The sequence below is a fragment of the Podarcis cretensis genome (genome assembly GCF_951804945.1).
Source record: "Podarcis cretensis genome assembly, chromosome: 5".
NCBI lineage: Eukaryota > Metazoa > Chordata > Lepidosauria > Squamata > Lacertidae > Podarcis > Podarcis cretensis.
In genome coordinates this window covers 48,806,189-48,824,507 of record NC_137174.1, presented here as the reverse complement: position 1 = coordinate 48,824,507, position 18,319 = coordinate 48,806,189, and the positions used below count along the sequence as shown (strand labels likewise).

Sequence of the window (18,319 nt, the reverse complement as noted above, 5' to 3'; positions counted from 1 at the left end):
ACCACGTTCACAATTATTAAGTCCTGGTAAAATGCCACAGCAACTATAGCAATCACTGCACAGTGGTATCTCCAGGCTAGGGAACCTCATACATGGGACTAACCCCAAGGAGACACATTATATTTTTTGCTGCTTGCTGATAAGAAATCTCCCACCACTATATGACAGATCCCTCAAGAGCATTGGCCTTCAGCTCTTAGGGGTCAGGACTCACTTCTGGGTCACAGCACGATCCAAGGTGGTTCGCAACAGCAGCACTACCACAAAACAAATATATGATAAACGATTAAGAAATGGGCCACCAAAATCTATCTTTGAGTTAAATGTGGATCTCAGATTCGGAAATAATAGGCGGCTACTGATCTAGAGAATACAGTTCCAAGGTTATCTCATTCCATCAGCAACAGAAAGAGCAATCACTAACATTATATGGAGGATAGAGGGGGAAGCCATCCTAATCGGCCTAGATAGATGCATTTTTTTATTTAAAAAATTGTTTCAGAATAAGGGGTTTCTAGCCACACAATCACCCTACCCTAGCAACAAAAAACTGGCTGACAGCTTTAGAAATTAGAAAGGTTCATCCAGAGGGTGGAAATACAAGAGCAAACAAGCCACTGAGCAGTGAAGTGGCTAAATCACAACACTTTTTGTGATGTCTTAAATATGAACTGCTGTTCCATTACCAGCAAATGTAAACTGGCATAATTATGTCTGGCAGACAAAATAGGGATTCAGGAAATGAAGATCAAAAGATCACTATATATGCAAAGCACTTTTCATAGCTCTCCTGCCACCTAAAAAAAAAGCAGCGAGGTGTAAGACTGATGCTGAAAATTTGCTCATGTCAGTGAATGGCGTGTGAAGAGTTTGAACAGCCTGCAACTCTATGTGCACTCTGCACAGTAATATATTCAACAGTATAATATTAGGAACCTTTCCACAATAGATCCGAGATGGAATTCTCAGAGAAAATAATGTCATTACTTCTCTGGCTGATTACTGCAGAAGCATCCTTCAAAAGGCAGGCAGTTTTCCTTGGGACACTTCTGCACTCACTGTGTAATGCCAGCACTGTTACTGGCCATCAAAGTTTCTCTCAGCCGGGCAAACCAGTATAGATAAGTGGATGCAAGTTAAAAATGGAAACTTCAAAACCAAAATGTTTGTCTAAAAATATTTTAATAGAGCAAATTTCCCAAGAAACAAATCTGATATATAAGATGACACCTGATGCATAAAATTTTGCTATTTAGGTCTCATTTGAGGGGGGAAACAAAACACACACACACATACACACGTGTGGCAAGTTGTCTGATTCACAGAAGCACCATAGCTAAGACCATGCTGCTTTGGTTAAGTCATGGCTTTAGAGACCTGACACACTGACCAAGAAAAATATCTACAGAGTAACCATTGTTTCATGTTTTGTTGTGTTCTTTCATGCTCAGCTCACAAAGATAAAACCCTTTGAAGATAAGGAAACAAATGATTTCAGCATTAGATGCCAAAACATACAGAAATCTTAATACTAATTTACAACATAACACAACATTTTTTTTATTTTTACAAAAAGTTTTCAGTATCCTAGTCAGGCAAGATGCTACATAGGGCTAAAACATTTTTCCCCCAAAGAATGTGTAGAATATTGACATTAGAGGAAGGCTTTGTCCTAACTTTTAGAGGAGGACTGGTTTCAAAAAGGTAATGTCCTAAGACTCAACATTCAATGACACAAATAAAATTATATAACCTGAAACAAAAGTTGCATTCTACAGGTTATTTACAAATCACAAATTAGATACGAGTTAAAAAAAAAAAGCAGCCCAACATACATAATAAACCTGCACACTCTTGGAAATCAAAAGGGTGTTTTATATTAACAGTCTCATCCGCTTGATTCTGATAGCTGTAGTTCTGCCAACAACAAAATATCAAATGAGAATCCCATTCTAATCCGTAGTAACATAGACTATGTGGAATATATTCAGTCTCAAACAGTATCAACACTCCAAATGAAGGTAAATCCATGGCAATGGTATAAATCACCATGATTACTTTCTGCTTATGTTTCCTTATTGTAGGGGTATATCTCACTGGTCAAAGCAAAATGGCAGAAAGGTAGAAGATTAACTACATGGCCTTTCTGGTTAAACAAGAACCACAAATCCCAGGCATGATCGTCAACCTCCCATCCTTTCAGTGGTACCCAATATTTCACTTGTGCTTCAGATGGCTATTCCTCAGATCACTTTACCTCTGACCACTCTAAATGAAGATAAAGTGGACCAAACGGCAGAGGACCATTGGTAGGAAGTCTATGATGGGTTATACTAAGCAATGCAGTGCTTTACCAGGGTGATCTGCAGTGCAGTGGCGACATTAACTGGGGAGGGCAGAACAATATGGGTTGCACCCAACTAAGTTGCCCCATGAGCACAAGGACTTCCACCTGTGCAATGGAACTTCCCATCTCTCTCCTCAGTGCCCCTCAAATGTCTTCTGGAGGGCTGGAGGGGAAAGCCAGAACAGATTTGGAGGGGAGAAGGAAAAGGAAGTAAGTCCCACTGTGGAAAACCTTGCATTAATGAGATGACTTCAATGGATACAACTCTTAGGTTTCCATCTTTTAGAGAAGACCCAGCACCATGGAATGACTGTAGGCATGGTGTCCCATATGCTTAGCTCCAGTCCTCATTCACTAACCAGAGAAGGGATGAGGAACCTATAGCCCTCCATATGCTGTTCAGACTACAGGTGATGAGAAGCAGCCCGACATGTTCCCCACTCCTGCTCTAGCAGTTGTATCTCTGCCATCTTCTGCCACACAACTAAAGCCTGAATGGAAGGATTCTGGGGAGAATGCGACAACAATAGGAATCACCTGGATGTAGCGAAGTACCCATCCTTAAAAATAAATAAATCATGAAAATTATTTTCATAACTGCAGAAGCAAGTAGCTTTTATATCAGGGAAGTTGGTTTTATTTTCTTCAATCTGTTTTTGTTTGGTTACTAAAACTACTAAGTTGTGCATACATTCAGCACGCTCCATTTCCCATATCCAAAGGTATCCTCAGTCAACTGGTGTGAGTGGCATTTGTACAGATACATTCTGCATTAAATACAGTATTAGATATATATGACCTACCTACAAAAGATACCCCCCAGATCTTTCCAACATCAGAAGGCCTTATGTGAACTCTATCCTTGAGGGCAACTGAGGTCTGGTGGTGGGGTGCCAACCTGGAGCAGATGCCAACTGGGCTAATGTAATTCTAGTGGAATGACTATGTACTTGCTCATCACATTCAATGACTGGGAGCTCAGCGTGCAAACTTATTGACACTGAGTGGGATGTCACAATATACTGCTCATGGTATCAATTTGCTGTGGATGAAACCACAAAAAATGTTACACTGGTAAAGGTCCTAGGTAGTCCATTATTTCTAATGGAAAACAGAGTCTTTCTTCCACAGCAGAATCTGCTCTAACAAAATTATACCTGCCTCTCACTTAGTAATTTTCATCTAATTAATTGTTTCGAAGAAAAATACTGAACAAACCAAGAACATGCAAGGGATTAATTTTTAAAACATTTCAAAAATTAACAATCTGTAATTTCCTAGTGTCTTTCATTTGAACATCAAAAGAAAGGAGGACAGCCTATGTAAAAGTAGAAAGGAATGTTCTTGCCATACCTACTGTCATGGTTTCTTTGAAGTGATGCATAATTTTTGACCATTAACTAAGAGCCCAGTTTTCCCATCAGATCTAAAAGATTTTTTGATATTGCAAGGGTTTTGTTGTTCTTTTTAAAACAAACCAAAACTTTTTCCAAGTACCATTTTGCTATTTAAGATAATGCTCTCACACCATAATGGACAAACATATCTCTCAAGAGCTCTACCCAATGAGATTTCAAAACTGTGCAGAGCACTCTGTGCACTAGATAAGCCCAGTGTGACCAGTGCACAAAAGTGAGGAAGAGAGCTGCCATTTACTACTTCTGGAAATGCAAAATGCTTCCTCTCCATGGCCTTCCACGGGCACAACACTTATATTAAAGGTTCATTCATAATGAACTTCCCCTGAGCACTAACTTCTCAGAACAACTGCATCCAGTTTGGCTTTGCTGTCTCAGTGGCAATCGATATCTGCAGAGAACGACCTACTCTTTCTATTTAAAAAACCTCCTCATTGTGTGATATCCAACTAAATCCTACCCAGAAGGGACCTGATGAAATCAATGGACTTCAGTCATGACTAACAAGTCTGCTCTATGGATCTACTCTGAGTATGACCTAGCTGGTTACCACACATAAGACACAGGGGATCCCTTAGTTCTCTATGCATGCATGGCGCTTCTTCATAGAGAACATGGGGTGGGCAGGACAGCACCTTGTGACTTGCCTCTGATCTGGGACCAGAAGTAGAATACAGGGATCCAAATTCATCCCATATGAGGTACAGATTGCTGCATATATATTCATACCCACAATGCAGTGCAATCTATTGCAGGACGTTCAAGCTTTAACAAGAGGAAAAAATCCTTTACGTGCAAATCAAGTACACAATTCACTTACCTTCTGAAAAGGGTACAAGCTTTTCATGGGTGTGTAAAATTGACCTGGAGTACCTTGCTACCCAGAGGTAAGCTACAAGCAAAGTTTCAGCTACGTTCTTTAAATCTATTATAGCAGTCCAATAACAAGGTAATCAAACAAACAGATTACTTAAAACCATAAAGAAAAATCTATCTGTACTGTCACAGCCCAACACGGTAGATGTGAGCCAATAACCTGACCCACAATGTCTTGTCAAATCCTTCTATCTGTATGTACCAGCGTTTCAACTCTGAATTGAAATCGCATGTGGGAACCGCTTTCTATCTGGGGTTTAAGCTTTTGCAATCATTACTGAAGCCAACAACAAAATACAATAAATGCTGAGACTTGCATTAATACTTCTCACGTGGAAGGAAACAGGGAAATTAATTACAATTTTCGTTCACTCTTGTTTTCCTAAGTGATAGGTTGCAAGAAAATCTTGCAAATTTGCAGCATGTTTAATCAAATCACAGCTTAAGAGAGACAAAGCTGCAAAGCACACAAGCTGAAAGCAAGGAGACTGAGGGCACAGAAGGACCTATTAATGGATATCTGAATAAAGGGGGGGGAATAGGGGGAAGGGGGCTGAATAGGTGAACTATATAGATCTGGAATGTCAATAACATGTCAATAACAGAAGACTGACTCTAGGATGCAAACTTTTTGTGGAACAAAAGAAATACTCCCAAGTGATCGATTTTTATTCTTTCTAAGCAAAACATTTCAGACAAAACCTAATGGGCACAAGCTCAGCAATGTCCACACATTTAGAAAGTGCAAAGTTTCTTTCAGGAGAAGCTGCTTTTTTTTTGGCTACCATGTTTTAGTATGCACTGGTCTTTTTAAAACAAGAAACAGGAAGGTCTGCTCCTCACAGGATTGCCCAAGAAGAACTTGTCAAGACTGGTCACATTGTTCCAAGTTAGCCCCCAAATAGCAGCAAACAGATATTTTATTACATGGCAAGAAACATGTCCAAACTCCTCTTGTAGGTATAGCTTGCATCAAAGAACCTGAGTATCAGTAGAGCCCAACGGGGCTTCTGGATACCCTCCCTTCCAATGTCACTCCAGTGTCCGCTCGTATTGAGAATAAAATACTTGTTGCAGTCACTATCTGCATCCTCTTGAGCTTGCACACGAAGCGGAACCATCTAAAACAGTTAAAAAAAAAAGTTTAACGAGAAAAATGATTCAAGGTAGCATCTTTGCTGGTGCCCTCCCACCTGATACATTATCTCAAAAGACAAGCATCCCACCCATTCTTCTATGCGTACAAATACCCTAAGAAACTTGAAGGACATCTTTCCATATGCTGGAAAAGTACATAGATGGCTGTTAAGCCATAAAGCCCTAAACACCACCATATTATACAACACGCTACAGTAGTTTCATCAGTTTGGCGCACCAAGGACTGCAGAACGACATTGTTCTGCAGAACTGACCTGCAAGATAAGGCCTGGGTATTTCTGATCCTGCCAATTCAAGTAGCATCCATTCAGTGACATCATGCTGAAGGTAAAGTTAACCTACACACACACACACACACACACACACACACACACTTCAGTGATCCAATACTAAATTTACAACTTCTTGAATCTTTTTTTGCTCATCTGTACAAACTTTATTATGGGCTCAGGCTACCAATATTTTAGAGATGTAGAGCAGGCATAGGCAAACTTGGCCCTCCAGATGTTTTGGGACTACAATTCCTATCATCCCTGACCACTGGTCCTGTTAGCTAGGGATAATGGGAGTTGTAGTCCCAAAACATCTGGAGGGCCGTTTGCCTATGCCTGATGTAGAGGGAAGTGGAACTACAGAGAGCCAGTTTTTCTTACTCCTCAAGGTTACATTCCAAACTTTCTGCACCCTGGCACCTTCTCTTTGACCCGTGTTGCAAGTTGCCATACACAGGAACTTAACTTTGAAACTGTTGGTGAGAAGGAGTTGTTTGCTTCACTGTCTCAAACGAAGCATCTGTTGTTAATCAAATAATTTATAATGGTAATCTAAATTACTTACTGTAGGTTAATTCTTCTCCAGCTCTTTTACGTGACTGGTCACCTCTAAAAAAAAAAAAAGGTAGCAATGGAAGGAATTATAGAAAGTTAGCATGAAGCATGGCATCAACATAGAGTTCAAAAACAATACAAATAAAATATAATATTTATGTATGCCAGAAGAGCAACAATAACAGAAGGAACAGAATGTACCAGAATCAATTTATTCTGCCTGACAAGTATTATCTCTAATATTTAGGGCCAAGTTTTGAATTACCTGTGTGTCAGGGTTTTATTTCTGTATGGTCTTACTCCACACCAGCAGTTATTTGAAATGAGCAGCTGCAGAGGATAAGCAAATGATGTGCTTACTTCCCATGCTGGCAGCACACCGCTCTGTGAAGCATGTGCTGGCATGTGAAGCAGACACATAATCTACCTATCCAACACAATGGCCACCTTTCTAAATGTTACAGGGACGGATCCAACCATGCAGAAGTAGCTATCCTACCCAAAATCATAACATGAGATTGACGCCTATGGCAACTTTCTTTTGGAGGTGAACAGCAACTTCACTGAGGGGTTGTTTTCATTAGGATGCCATAATCTTTTCCCATCCATGCTGCTAACAGCCCAGAATCGGCTATCTTAAAAAAATAATTATACTAACCAAGCATGTTAGCAAACATACATATATTTAATGAGCCATCTAATTTTGCCTAAAAGATCTTTGACACAAGGAGCAACCCTGCCATTAGTCACAGGAAAGCAGCTTTATTTAAGCAGCTTATTTAGAAACTGGGAAAGGGCAACAATTACTAACATGGGGAGTTTCATTTGGCATTTGTGCCTCAGCCATCAGACTAGTTAGTGTCTTGATGAAATTTCTCAAATTTACTATTTCTCCAAAGGCGTTTGAACTGAGCATCTTGGAAACCACACCGATAAGCTACTGAAAGAAATGCTACCAAGCCACCATTGTTCCATTTAGTGAACAAAATAGAAGAGTTAACATTCCTCCAACATATGTATGACTCATAGCTAAACTATTTTGTATTGTAAGTGACCTCTAGCAGTACAGCTAACTTATCCTCCTGGAACATTGCTAGTACTAAATATCAGCCCCGAGGCTAAATTTACCCAGAGTCACTGGGGAACAGCAGTTTAAAATTCAAAACGAAAATGAAACAAAGCGCTTGATCAGATTACCAGGCTAAAATGATTAGGTGTAACTGTGCAAGAAACCTACAGCCATTCTGCAAGGGTTCAAGTACAGTGGTACCTCGGGTTACATACGCTTCAGGTTACAGACTCCGCTAACCCAGAAATAATACCTCGGGTTAAGAACTTTGCTTCAGGATGAGAACAGAAATCGCTCTACGGCCGCTCAGCAGAAGCAGGAGGCCCCATTAGCTAAAGTGGTGCTTCACGTTAAGAACAGTTTCAGGTTAAGAACGGACCTCCAGAACGAATTAAGTACGTAACCAGAGGTACCACTGTACAACCTCTTAAGGAGGGTGTTGAGAGAACTCCTGCTTTTCCTGGCAAAAGCTGAAAGTGTGTGCACACATACATAAGAAGGACATATAACAACAAACAAAGAAGAACAGTAATAATTCCCATCCACTCCGCCATCACAACATTCAAAACTCTGGTAGCTGGTTTATCAAGGCTATCATATGGCTTTAAGCAGACAGCTTTGGGTGCTTTTGTAGCAGTTGTTCAAAAGGCAATGTCTTTGTTTTGTCCTCTTCGCAGTCCTTGAAAACTGTCCCCATCCCTGATAGCTCCTCAGTGAACACATTCTCCACGGTCAATGGAAACACCAAAGAAGAGAACAAAGAAACATGTGCTCCTTCCCCAAAACATTTACAGCAAACAGACAGTACAGGGGTAGGGAATCAGTTGTTATTATTGCACTTTAAACTCTACTTTCAGGGCAGTTCATAAAATGTTTGCTTTACACACAAGCTGTTCTGACTTTTCTGGGCAAGTACAAGGACTGCTGGCAGCAATTATTCTGACTGTGGCTGCACTTTATTTCAGCTCATAGTCATAGCCATGACTGACCCCACTCCCAAACCCCAACAATTTGAGATACTTGCTGAAAAAAACTGGGTACTAATTTTTAAATGCCAGGGTTATTACCTGGAAAATCCTTCCTGAATAAGTTCTTGTTGGAGTTTCTGGTCTTGAGCAGCATATTCCTCAAGCTCAGATTCTACAGCAGGAGGGAGGATGTTTGGAATAAATTTAGAAAATAAAGCTGGTGCCATCTGAACCCATTCTGTGTAGAAATGGAAAGTAATAGTGAATGAAACAAAATCACTCGCACGCACACACATTAATTCATATGGCAGGCCTGTAACATCCTAGCACTGAGCTTTCACACGACATAGAAAGGATAGCTCAGTTGGTTAGAGCGTGGTGCTGATAATGGCAAGATTGCAGGTTTGATCCCCGTATGAGACAGCTGCTTTTTCTTGCATTGCAGTGGGCTGGACAAGATGATCCTCAGGGCCCCTTCCAAGTCTACAACTCTATGATTCTATGAAAGGATTAAATATTACCTTGCTGCATGCTAAATGCATGTACAAGGCACCAGATTGCTTACCCATAGAAGAGAAAGATGTCTGTCAGGGAGCAGCCTGGTGGAGTAGGTGCTCCTAGTGTTTTGACAGCAATCATAACCACAAACGTACCACAAATGCATCCAATATCCCATGTGCCACACAGTTTAACTACACACCTTGACATTAATGGCTCTGATCTAGGACTTCACCTGCAAGTCCACAATCTGGTCAAAATAGAAAGGACTGTAACACACACACAGAGAGAGGGAGAGGGAGAGGGAGAGGGAGAGGGAGAGGGAGAGGGAGAGGGAGAGGGAGAGGGAGAGGGAGAGGGAGAGGGAGAGAGAGAGATACACCTTCTTGTTGATCTGGTTATTGAGACTTGCCTAAAATATACCACTCTTGAAGGCTTCAAAGCCAAGCCCTTTCATTTTTTGCCATGCGTACATAAGCCGGGCCATGATGTCAACAGGGCAGAAGTCACAGAATCATGGAATTGTTGGAAGGGACCCTGAGGATCATCTAGTCCAACCCCTTGCTATGCAGAAAAATGCAGCTGTCCCATCCAGGGACCAAACCTTCAACCATGGCATTATCAGCACCATGGAGACAAAAGAACTTGCTGCTTGATTTTCCAGGGACATCAGTCCTGTAAATTATAATCTATTCAAAAGAAAAATGATTTAGCTCATTTCCTATGTTTGTATTCCTTCTGTGAAGTGTAAGATACACTACGTATCAATATTCTTTATATCTACTATCATCAAAATGTGATACCATTTCTCCCCCATTGTGTTATTGTTTTCTAAACGATGTGCGAAATTAATAAAGAGTATTTAAAATAATAATAAAAATAACAATAATAATTTACCTGGCCTAAGCATATACAATCCTTTGACAATGTTTGCCATAGTGGAAGGGTCTATCCAAAAAGGCGTGGTCTGAGCTTCTAGGAGTAAAGCTGAAATGATAAAAGAAACTCACTTAAACATTAATTGTATGCCAATTAAGCAGGTAATGGTGGCATCCAAATATCCTTTTCAGAAGACAAAACTGAATGAACCATCTTACCAATTGTTACTAGTTCAGTACTGAAGAATATTCTATTTTCCAACAACCTGTTCCGAATATAGAGACAACTGCCTTTACCATCTTTATTAACAACAGTATGAAAATACTGGATCCTTCCAATATCTATTGATACCCCCACATGACACAGTAAGAACTTTAAAGCCTGTTAAAACTTCCCAAGATAAGAAAACATTTTAAGCCTCTTAAAAATAAAATCAAGTAAGATAACAGTTTGTATTAAAAACAGAGGAAAATCTCTGCATGCAATGATAAGTTAACAGAAGAGTTTGAAGGTAACCCTGGGTGGGTTACGGGAACCCCCTGGTGTCCATGGACCACCAATTGGGAACCACTGCTGTAACTTAATGATGAACTGCATGGAAAATGTACTCACCCATTAATATAACTGGGTGGCCAAGAGTTCTTTTATTATGAGAAAATGGGTGAGGAGTTGGCTAATAATAATAATAATAATAATAATAATAATAATTTATTATTTATACCCCGCCATCTGGCTGGCATTCCCCAGCCACTCTGGGTGGCTTCCAACAAAATATTAAAATACAATATTCTGTTAAATATTAAAAGCTTCCCTAAACAGGGCTGCCTTCAGATGTCTTCTAAAAGTCTGGTAGTTGTTCTTCTCTTTGACATCTGGTGGGAGGGCGTTCCATGGGGCGGGTGCCACTACCGAGAAGGCCCCCTGCCTGGTTCCCTGTAACTTGGCTTCTCGCAGCGAGGGAACCGCCAGAAGGCCCTCGGCGCTGGACCTCAATGTCCGGGCAGAACGATGGGGGTGGAGACGCTCCTTCAGGCCCATGTACTTTCTCCACACCAGACATACACAGTGGTGCCCCGCAAGACGAATGCCTCGCAAGACGAAAAACCCACTAGACTTAAGGGTTTTCCGTTTTGGAGGCGCTTCGCAAAACGAATTTCCCTATGGGCTTGCTTCGCAAGACGAAATGTCTTGCGAGTTTTTCCGACTTTTTTTCCCTCCCCCCCCTTTTTCTAAGCCGCTAAGCCGCTTATCCGCTAAGCTGATAAGCCGCTAAAAGCCGCTAAACCGCTAATAGCGCTAATCCGCTAAGCCGTCAATGGGCTTGCTTCGCAAGACAAAAAAACCGCTAGACAAAGAGAATCGCGGAACAGATTCTTTTCGTCTTGCGAGGCACCACTGCATTTATAGACCGCTATCGTGTTTCGGTTGTCTTTTCTCCATACTAGAAAACCTAGCACGTCAACCTTTTGATTGTTCCAAAAAATCCTTTATATTTACTGAGGTGACTCAGCCTTTTAATGTCTATTGATTACACCCAATAGCAGCACAGGAAATTACTTCTTGACTTTTAACAATGCCTTTACATCTAAATGCCTTGACCTTTACACCTAAATAAAAAACTGCTGCCATATGTCAGACACATGAGTCAGTCTCACTAAAATTATAACGTTAATGATTTAGAAAAAGTATCAGTTGCAAGTACAGTGATACCTCGGGTTACAGACACTTCAGGTTACAGACTCCGCTAACCCAGAAATAGTACCTTGAGTTAAGAACTTTGCTTCAGGATAAGAACAGAAATTGTGCGGTGGCAGCACAGCAGCAGCGGGAGGCCCCATTAGCTAAAGTGGTGCCTCAGGTTGAGAACAGTTTCAGGATAAGAACAGACCTCCAGAACGAATTAAGTTCTTAACCCGAGGTACTACTGTAAATGGAACTGACGCTGAAGCACTAGACAGCAAAAATGTAGAATACTACAAAATGGCATTGCTGGGAGTTCATTAGCTGTGGACTGGAATGTAAGAAGTGAAGAACAAACATTTCCTTTTATTGACTATGATCAGTTGTTTACCTTGATTTGATATAAGGGAATTTTAAATAAGTGCTATTAAACTACTAGCATAAAGCATTTAGATGCAATACTTATGGGACTTTAGGGTGTATCTAATAATTCTTACCTACACCTCGGTTGGGCTGATACATTGACAGTAACAAGTTTACCTTAATCAAAGCCAATACAGTCAAACCTCGGTTGCTGAATGTAATCTGTTAAGGAAGCCCATTCTGCTTCCAAAACATTCAGCAACCAAGGCACAGCTTCCAACTGGTTGCAAGAGCTTCCTGCACTTAAGCGGAAGCCGGGTCAGACGTTCGGCTTCCAAAAAAGGTTCGAAAAATGGAGCATTTACTTCTGGGATTTTGGCATTCGGCAGCCGAAATATTCCAAAACAGAGCCGTTTGGGAACCGCGGTTTGACTGTATAGGTTCACAAAAAGCAGGTGGTGCAGCTCTCCTAAAGACAGGCATGGAAAATTGCATGTTTCATGCTTCCACACATACAAAAAAATGAAATATGTAGCTCATTATATGCAGAAACCTGGTGACAGTTTATGAAAATGTCTGAACAGAATTTCCATGAATGATTTCAATGGAGGCCAAAGTAATCACTAAAGTATTCTTATTTTCTTACTAGGTTGGTTCGAATCCAGACATAATTGCTGTTTTGCCAATGTCAACATTGACATCTGAAGAGGACTGTTTCCATTTATAGCAAAAGATTTGTAAAAAAGTAACAAAAAGTTGGATGTTGTAGTAAGAACAAATCAACAGTGAACTCTGTGGCTGCAGACTTCCTGGTTTACAATGGTCTTTTGTGAATGACCACCATGCTACTGTATGCTTCCCAATGTTTCCACTGAACTCCTTTCCAGGCATGAGCAGGACAAACAAACTCGGAAGCCCAGATCTAAACTGTGGATCATGGCTTGTTTGTCCTTAACTACTTCGATGAATAACCTTTACCTACCATGGTTTAAGGTTAGCTAGAGATCAAGGCTTGCTAGGGAGAAACAAATCACAACCCCCTGTTCAGATGGAACAGGAAATTTAGGCTTTCTGGTTAGTATATCCTGCTCATATCAGGGATGGAGTGCAGTGCAGTGGAAGTGACTTGGCATGCTGCTTGCTCACAATAAAACCACAAAAAGCCAGAAAATCTATGCATGGAGTCAGTTTTTCCCAGTGATGCATTATGACTGTATTTTCATACAACTTAATACTGTCAAAGACATCTGCTTCAAACCTCTTAAGCAGATAGCTGTATTTATTGAAATAATCAATCATATTGCATTTTCTAATATAGGCCAGGAATAAATGACATCCATCATCTGGTCTTCAAAGCCTATTTTGAAATAAGCTATTAAAGGTTCCTTGATATAATATTTGGTCTTAGACTTTTTTCCTGTTCAATTTCACCATTAATACTGAAACTTCAGCATTTTGTAACTCCACAATACAAAAGAAGCCAATTAACTTAATATTTTAGAAAACGTAAGCCCAAGAACTTTACTTACGCATTAGGCTGTAAATGTGCTTTTCTGCAACATGTTCCGTAAACAGTTTTATAAGGTCATTTTTTAAGTCTCGATTGAGCTTGGTTTCTATGTAAAACTTATTCTGAAAAACAAAACAGAAGAAACCATGTTAACTGTTTTGGATTTACAGCAACACAAAAAAGGCCTGTGAAAATCTTCAGAAAAGCATCATTCATCATCATCCTTAGAACTTTTGTTGTTGTTGCTTTTGAGCACTGCATTTCTTCAGGGATAAACTGTTGGGGACCACATGGTGGTGGTAGACATGGGCTGTACTAGAGACACAAGTGGCCCAACTTCTATTATTATCCATTGTTGTTATTACAAGGTATTTATTGGCAGCTTTCCTGCATGATACCCATTTCAAGAGAAGAGAGGAAATCAACAATACAGAAGTTAAAAACCACTAGATCACCCCAAGATTTAGGAATTCTTTTCTCTTTCTCTCTCTGCCACTCCCCTTTCCCTTGTTTGCCACATACATGAAATTAGGCCAAGGGGTGCTTGAAATGAAAATGAGGGCTGCATGTAAAATGAAATGTGCTTGAAATGAAAATGAGGGCTGCAAGTAAACATAGCTTTCTTTGAAAGTGATTCTAACAACTTTTGCTACCCCATTACGGTACATAGAAAGTGTTCACAGAGTGATAAAACAGTTCAATGTAAAACCACAGTAGAGCTATCTTGCTTATCAATACTGCAGGTATCACATATTTCTACAGGAGCCGTTTCCTGCTTGTATCACTGCTGTTCTTCAGCATCACACATCAGTTGCCATTATGGTCCTCCAGATAGCAAGCATATAAAATGAATATTAATGATACCTGTCAAACACCACATCTGCCCAGCTGTCCCCACTATTACTTATTTATTTAATTGCATTTATATACCACCGTCTCCCCCAATGAGCTCAAGGTGCTGCACATAGCTCTCCTTCTCATTTGATCCTCACAACAACCCAGTTAAGTAGGTAAGCCTGAGAGACAGTGACTGGTCTACGGTCACCCAGTGTGCTTCATGGTTGAGTGGGAATTCAAATCCTGGTCTCCCAGGTCATAGCCCAACAATAACCATTATGCGATACTATATTCTACCACTATATATGCAACCTAGCAGGTGTCAGGAGGCAAAATGTGCTGGTACTTCTAAGGTGATGATGATTTTTTAACATAGAGCAAAGAGATAAACACATCATGTTTTGAATCCTCCATCCAAATGGCTCCTTAAACCAAGGTTACATTTACCAAAATGGAATGTCTACTTGTCATTTTGGGGCAAATCAGCTCAAAAGTCTTATTTTTCAAATGATGGACTGCTTGTGATTGATTATCTGTTAAACATCTGTCTAGTTCAGATGACAACCTTGAGCTGGGTTAAAAACTCTGAGGACTTAAAGAAGAAACATCACTTGATCCAGGGACAGTCCATATATATACTGGCCTATTCCCACCTCTTTTTCTTAATGGTGACTGCTCCTGCTCAGGCTGCACAGAAAAAGCATTTCAGTTCCTGAAATTCATTCCAAGTGTACAGATGAAATATATTTGATAGAATTCTACAGGATGTGGTATTAGGGTGTGAAAACAGTCCAGATCCAATGATCATCAGGCTTGAGTGCCATTGGGAGATGAGAATACAGAAATTATTATATAATTTCTATGAAGTCTATAGGATTCAGCAGAAATACACGGTTGATTCAGAGACAGAGCAAAAAGAGAACCAAGACATTAAATCTGACTAAAGCAACAGTTAACACACTGCCCACTTCATACTCCATTTAGAATCACTACAGACCTGAACATACCACCCAGAGATTTCAGCCAAATACAGGACACCTCAAAGCACTTCATTTTCTCTTGAGAAAGACACATGCTTCAAAACAACTTCAAAATGTTCCTCACAAAAGGTCAATTGTGAATTACTAGCACATATTCTGATAACGCTAAAATCCTTCACTACCGTTCAGAATGTTTATCATTTAGTCAAAAGTCATTAAACAAAATCAAATCAAGAAATATTACAACACAAAAGAAAGGCTACATAATGACCAGGCTCAGGTAGTTTTAATGGACAACACAATAAGCTTTACAACATTCATTTTAGTTGTTGCCATGGCAAATAATATAACCCTCCTAATGTGTGTATCATTATTCAATACTATGAAGGATAGCTAATGGGATGCTCTCTAAAAGCAATGGTACCAAGGATACCAGCTAATCAGTTTTCTGGTGACAGCTTGGAGATGCGCCTAGATCCAGTCATGGGAGTTACAAATGGCCTCTATGGACCAGGAGTTTTCTAACAGCTTAGCTTGGTTTGTTAGCTGAGATTTCTGGAGAGAAACATAAAAAGCACCTGAAAAGATTTTAATATCTTTAAAGGCTCTTAATGAAACACAAGTTTGCATTGGTCCAGTGTTCTTTTAGGACTACAGATAACATGATCTGAAGTCAAAGGGTTATAAACATTCTCTGTGGTACAGTCATTTAAATCAAACAAATACTAAGCAATAAAATTATGGCACATATTTGTAAATCTTATCTGTGACCTGCCAATACACTTCTTTTTAAAATCTGAGATCTAGTAACAGTTGGCTCTATGTGGGTAGGAGAGTTTTGACAAAACCTAAATCATAACTGAGATGGTGTGTTGACAGAGGGTTGTTTTTAATTACAAGCTTATTTTGGTACGTTAAAAACACAGCTAGAGCCAAAATTCAATAAATGAATGAATTCTCTTGCAATAATAAGCATTACAACTTCTGCTTCTTGGCATGGGACCAGCAAAGTAGATCAGAATTCTCTTGATATGCATAGTTATCAAATTTCTCAAATCGGTTTGCAATGTTTTAGCTGCAAGACATTTTAGAGCAGAACCCATCTAATACCCCTTCCTCATGTAAATCACATTAACATATGCAATGTAAGTGCATTTTTTGAATTAAATAGTCTGAATATGTAAAAAAAAAAAAAAAACCACAAGAAGCAAACCTTACTGATCCAGGAAAGATTATGCAAGATACAAAATGTCTATAAATATGAAAGCCTGGTAACCCATCTGCAAAAAAATAAATGTACATGCACTCTTAAGCTTAACACACCAAGCTAATGGCAAAACTGATTCTTCCAAAAGAGTGCTTATACCAATTTTAGAACACTCATTAGCAATGCTTGATGCAGTACAACCATACTCAACCTGAGTGGTTGCCATGCAACTCCAGGCACTCTTAGATGAGATTAAGTTAACTGTAACCTGAGTTATGCAAGCATGCCCTCTTTGCTGCACTTTTCTGCAGTCCCTTATAAAGCCTCCCAAGCAGCCAAGGGGAAAACGGGCAAAAAACAGGTACAGACAACTTGTACGAGCCAAACCTCATGGTTGCATTGCAGATTGACCAACGCTGCTGGGTTTCAATACCATCAGCCATGGCATACTTTTGGACAGGCTGTTTGGGTTGAGAACAGAATGCACTGTGTTATGATGGTTCTGTTCCTAACTGGGTGGTTAATTTCAGAAGGTGCTGCTGGGGGATAATAGAGTGCAGCACAGAAGTACCTCAGAACACTAGGCGAGGTTCTGTTATGACCTGGGCTTTAATTAAACTGGTGGAATAAGTCCAAGTGAGCCCATGAGGGAAAGCTCAGTTGGTAGAGCATGATACTCTGAATCTCAGGTTTATGGGTTTGAGCCCCACTTTGAGTGAAAGATTCATGCACTGCAGAGGGTTGAACTAGATGGTCCTCGTGGTCCCTTCTAACTCTACAATTCTATGATTCTATTCTATGAGCAGAGAGAGGAAATCTGTGGTTCTAGCAGGAGATCATCCCACTTAACTCCCAATTAAGTGGGATGTCTTCAGGAGAATCTAATTGCTGACCACTGCTATACCTCGCACCTAATCAGTTCCTTCGTCCCAGACTATGCCCAATTTGAAAAAATAGTCTAAAAACTTACCATATATATGAAAAGAGGCACAATGCTCTGTAATGCTCCCATATACTGTCCAAGTGCTATGTTAAACCTTTCGATGTAGATGTCTGGAGGGCTGGCCTGCAAGAAAGAAAACATAGCTGCCTTACTAGAATGAAGTAACCAGGTTGGACTTGCAGGTAAAAAACAAGACTAAATAAGGTGAAATAATACAATATCTAGGGTCATATTGGCTAAATGCACTACTAATTTGTCCTTAAGTGGGGGAAAAGAGCTTGCTCAAAAAGAGAAAATGTGCAGGGAGAGCCAAAACGAGCACCATTGTATCTGCTGATATAATATCATATTAATCAGTGATGGGTAGCCTGCGGCTTGCAGGCTTCATTAGGCCAGCCAGGATGTTTTGAGTGAACCAAGGACACTTTTCCATGCTTGATGTCCTATGATGTCAAGTGTGGGAAAGTTCAAGAAAGAATTCAAGTCATGGCAGGAAAGAAAGAAAAAAAATCTTCCTTTACTGCTATGAGCTGAAGTTTCAATTATCTGGTGCCAGGTGATTAGCAGGTGGGTGATTACGCTCACTTTTCCAAGTGGTCTGTAGAGTGCCACTTTTAGAAACCTGCTGTATACCAACAGTGAAATCACTCCATGAGTGCAGAACCTTATGTAACCAAAATGGGAAGTTATCAGCAGGCTTGGGCAAATCCCCAATGTTTGTAGGTAAAAAATGTGGTGGGCAGGGAATACTAAGGAAGG

The 18,319-nt window shown here is 40.1% G+C and overlaps 1 protein-coding gene across 2 annotated transcripts in view; it reads right to left on the bottom strand.

Annotated features, from left to right (window-relative positions):
• Nucleotides 1-1,163: 1,163 nt before the first annotated feature.
• CACUL1 (CDK2 associated cullin domain 1) overlaps nucleotides 1,164-18,319 on the bottom strand; it is a 40,613-nt gene continuing 23,457 nt past the window's right edge. The window contains exons 4-9 of one of the 2 annotated variants that reach the window (XM_079976757.1): nucleotides 17,588-17,683; nucleotides 13,613-13,715; nucleotides 10,059-10,148; nucleotides 8,763-8,835; nucleotides 6,637-6,680; nucleotides 1,164-5,762 (exon numbers count right to left, since the gene is read on the bottom strand). In XM_079976757.1, coding sequence (XP_079832883.1) covers nucleotides 5,722-5,762; nucleotides 6,637-6,680; nucleotides 8,763-8,835; nucleotides 10,059-10,148; nucleotides 13,613-13,715; nucleotides 17,588-17,683 — 447 coding nt within the window. In that variant the 3' untranslated portion in view covers nucleotides 1,164-5,721. Of the gene's footprint in view, nucleotides 5,763-6,636; nucleotides 6,681-8,762; nucleotides 8,902-10,058; nucleotides 10,149-13,612; nucleotides 13,716-17,587; nucleotides 17,684-18,319 lie in introns of both variants that reach the window. The other variant, XM_079976756.1, reaches the window with a different exon arrangement.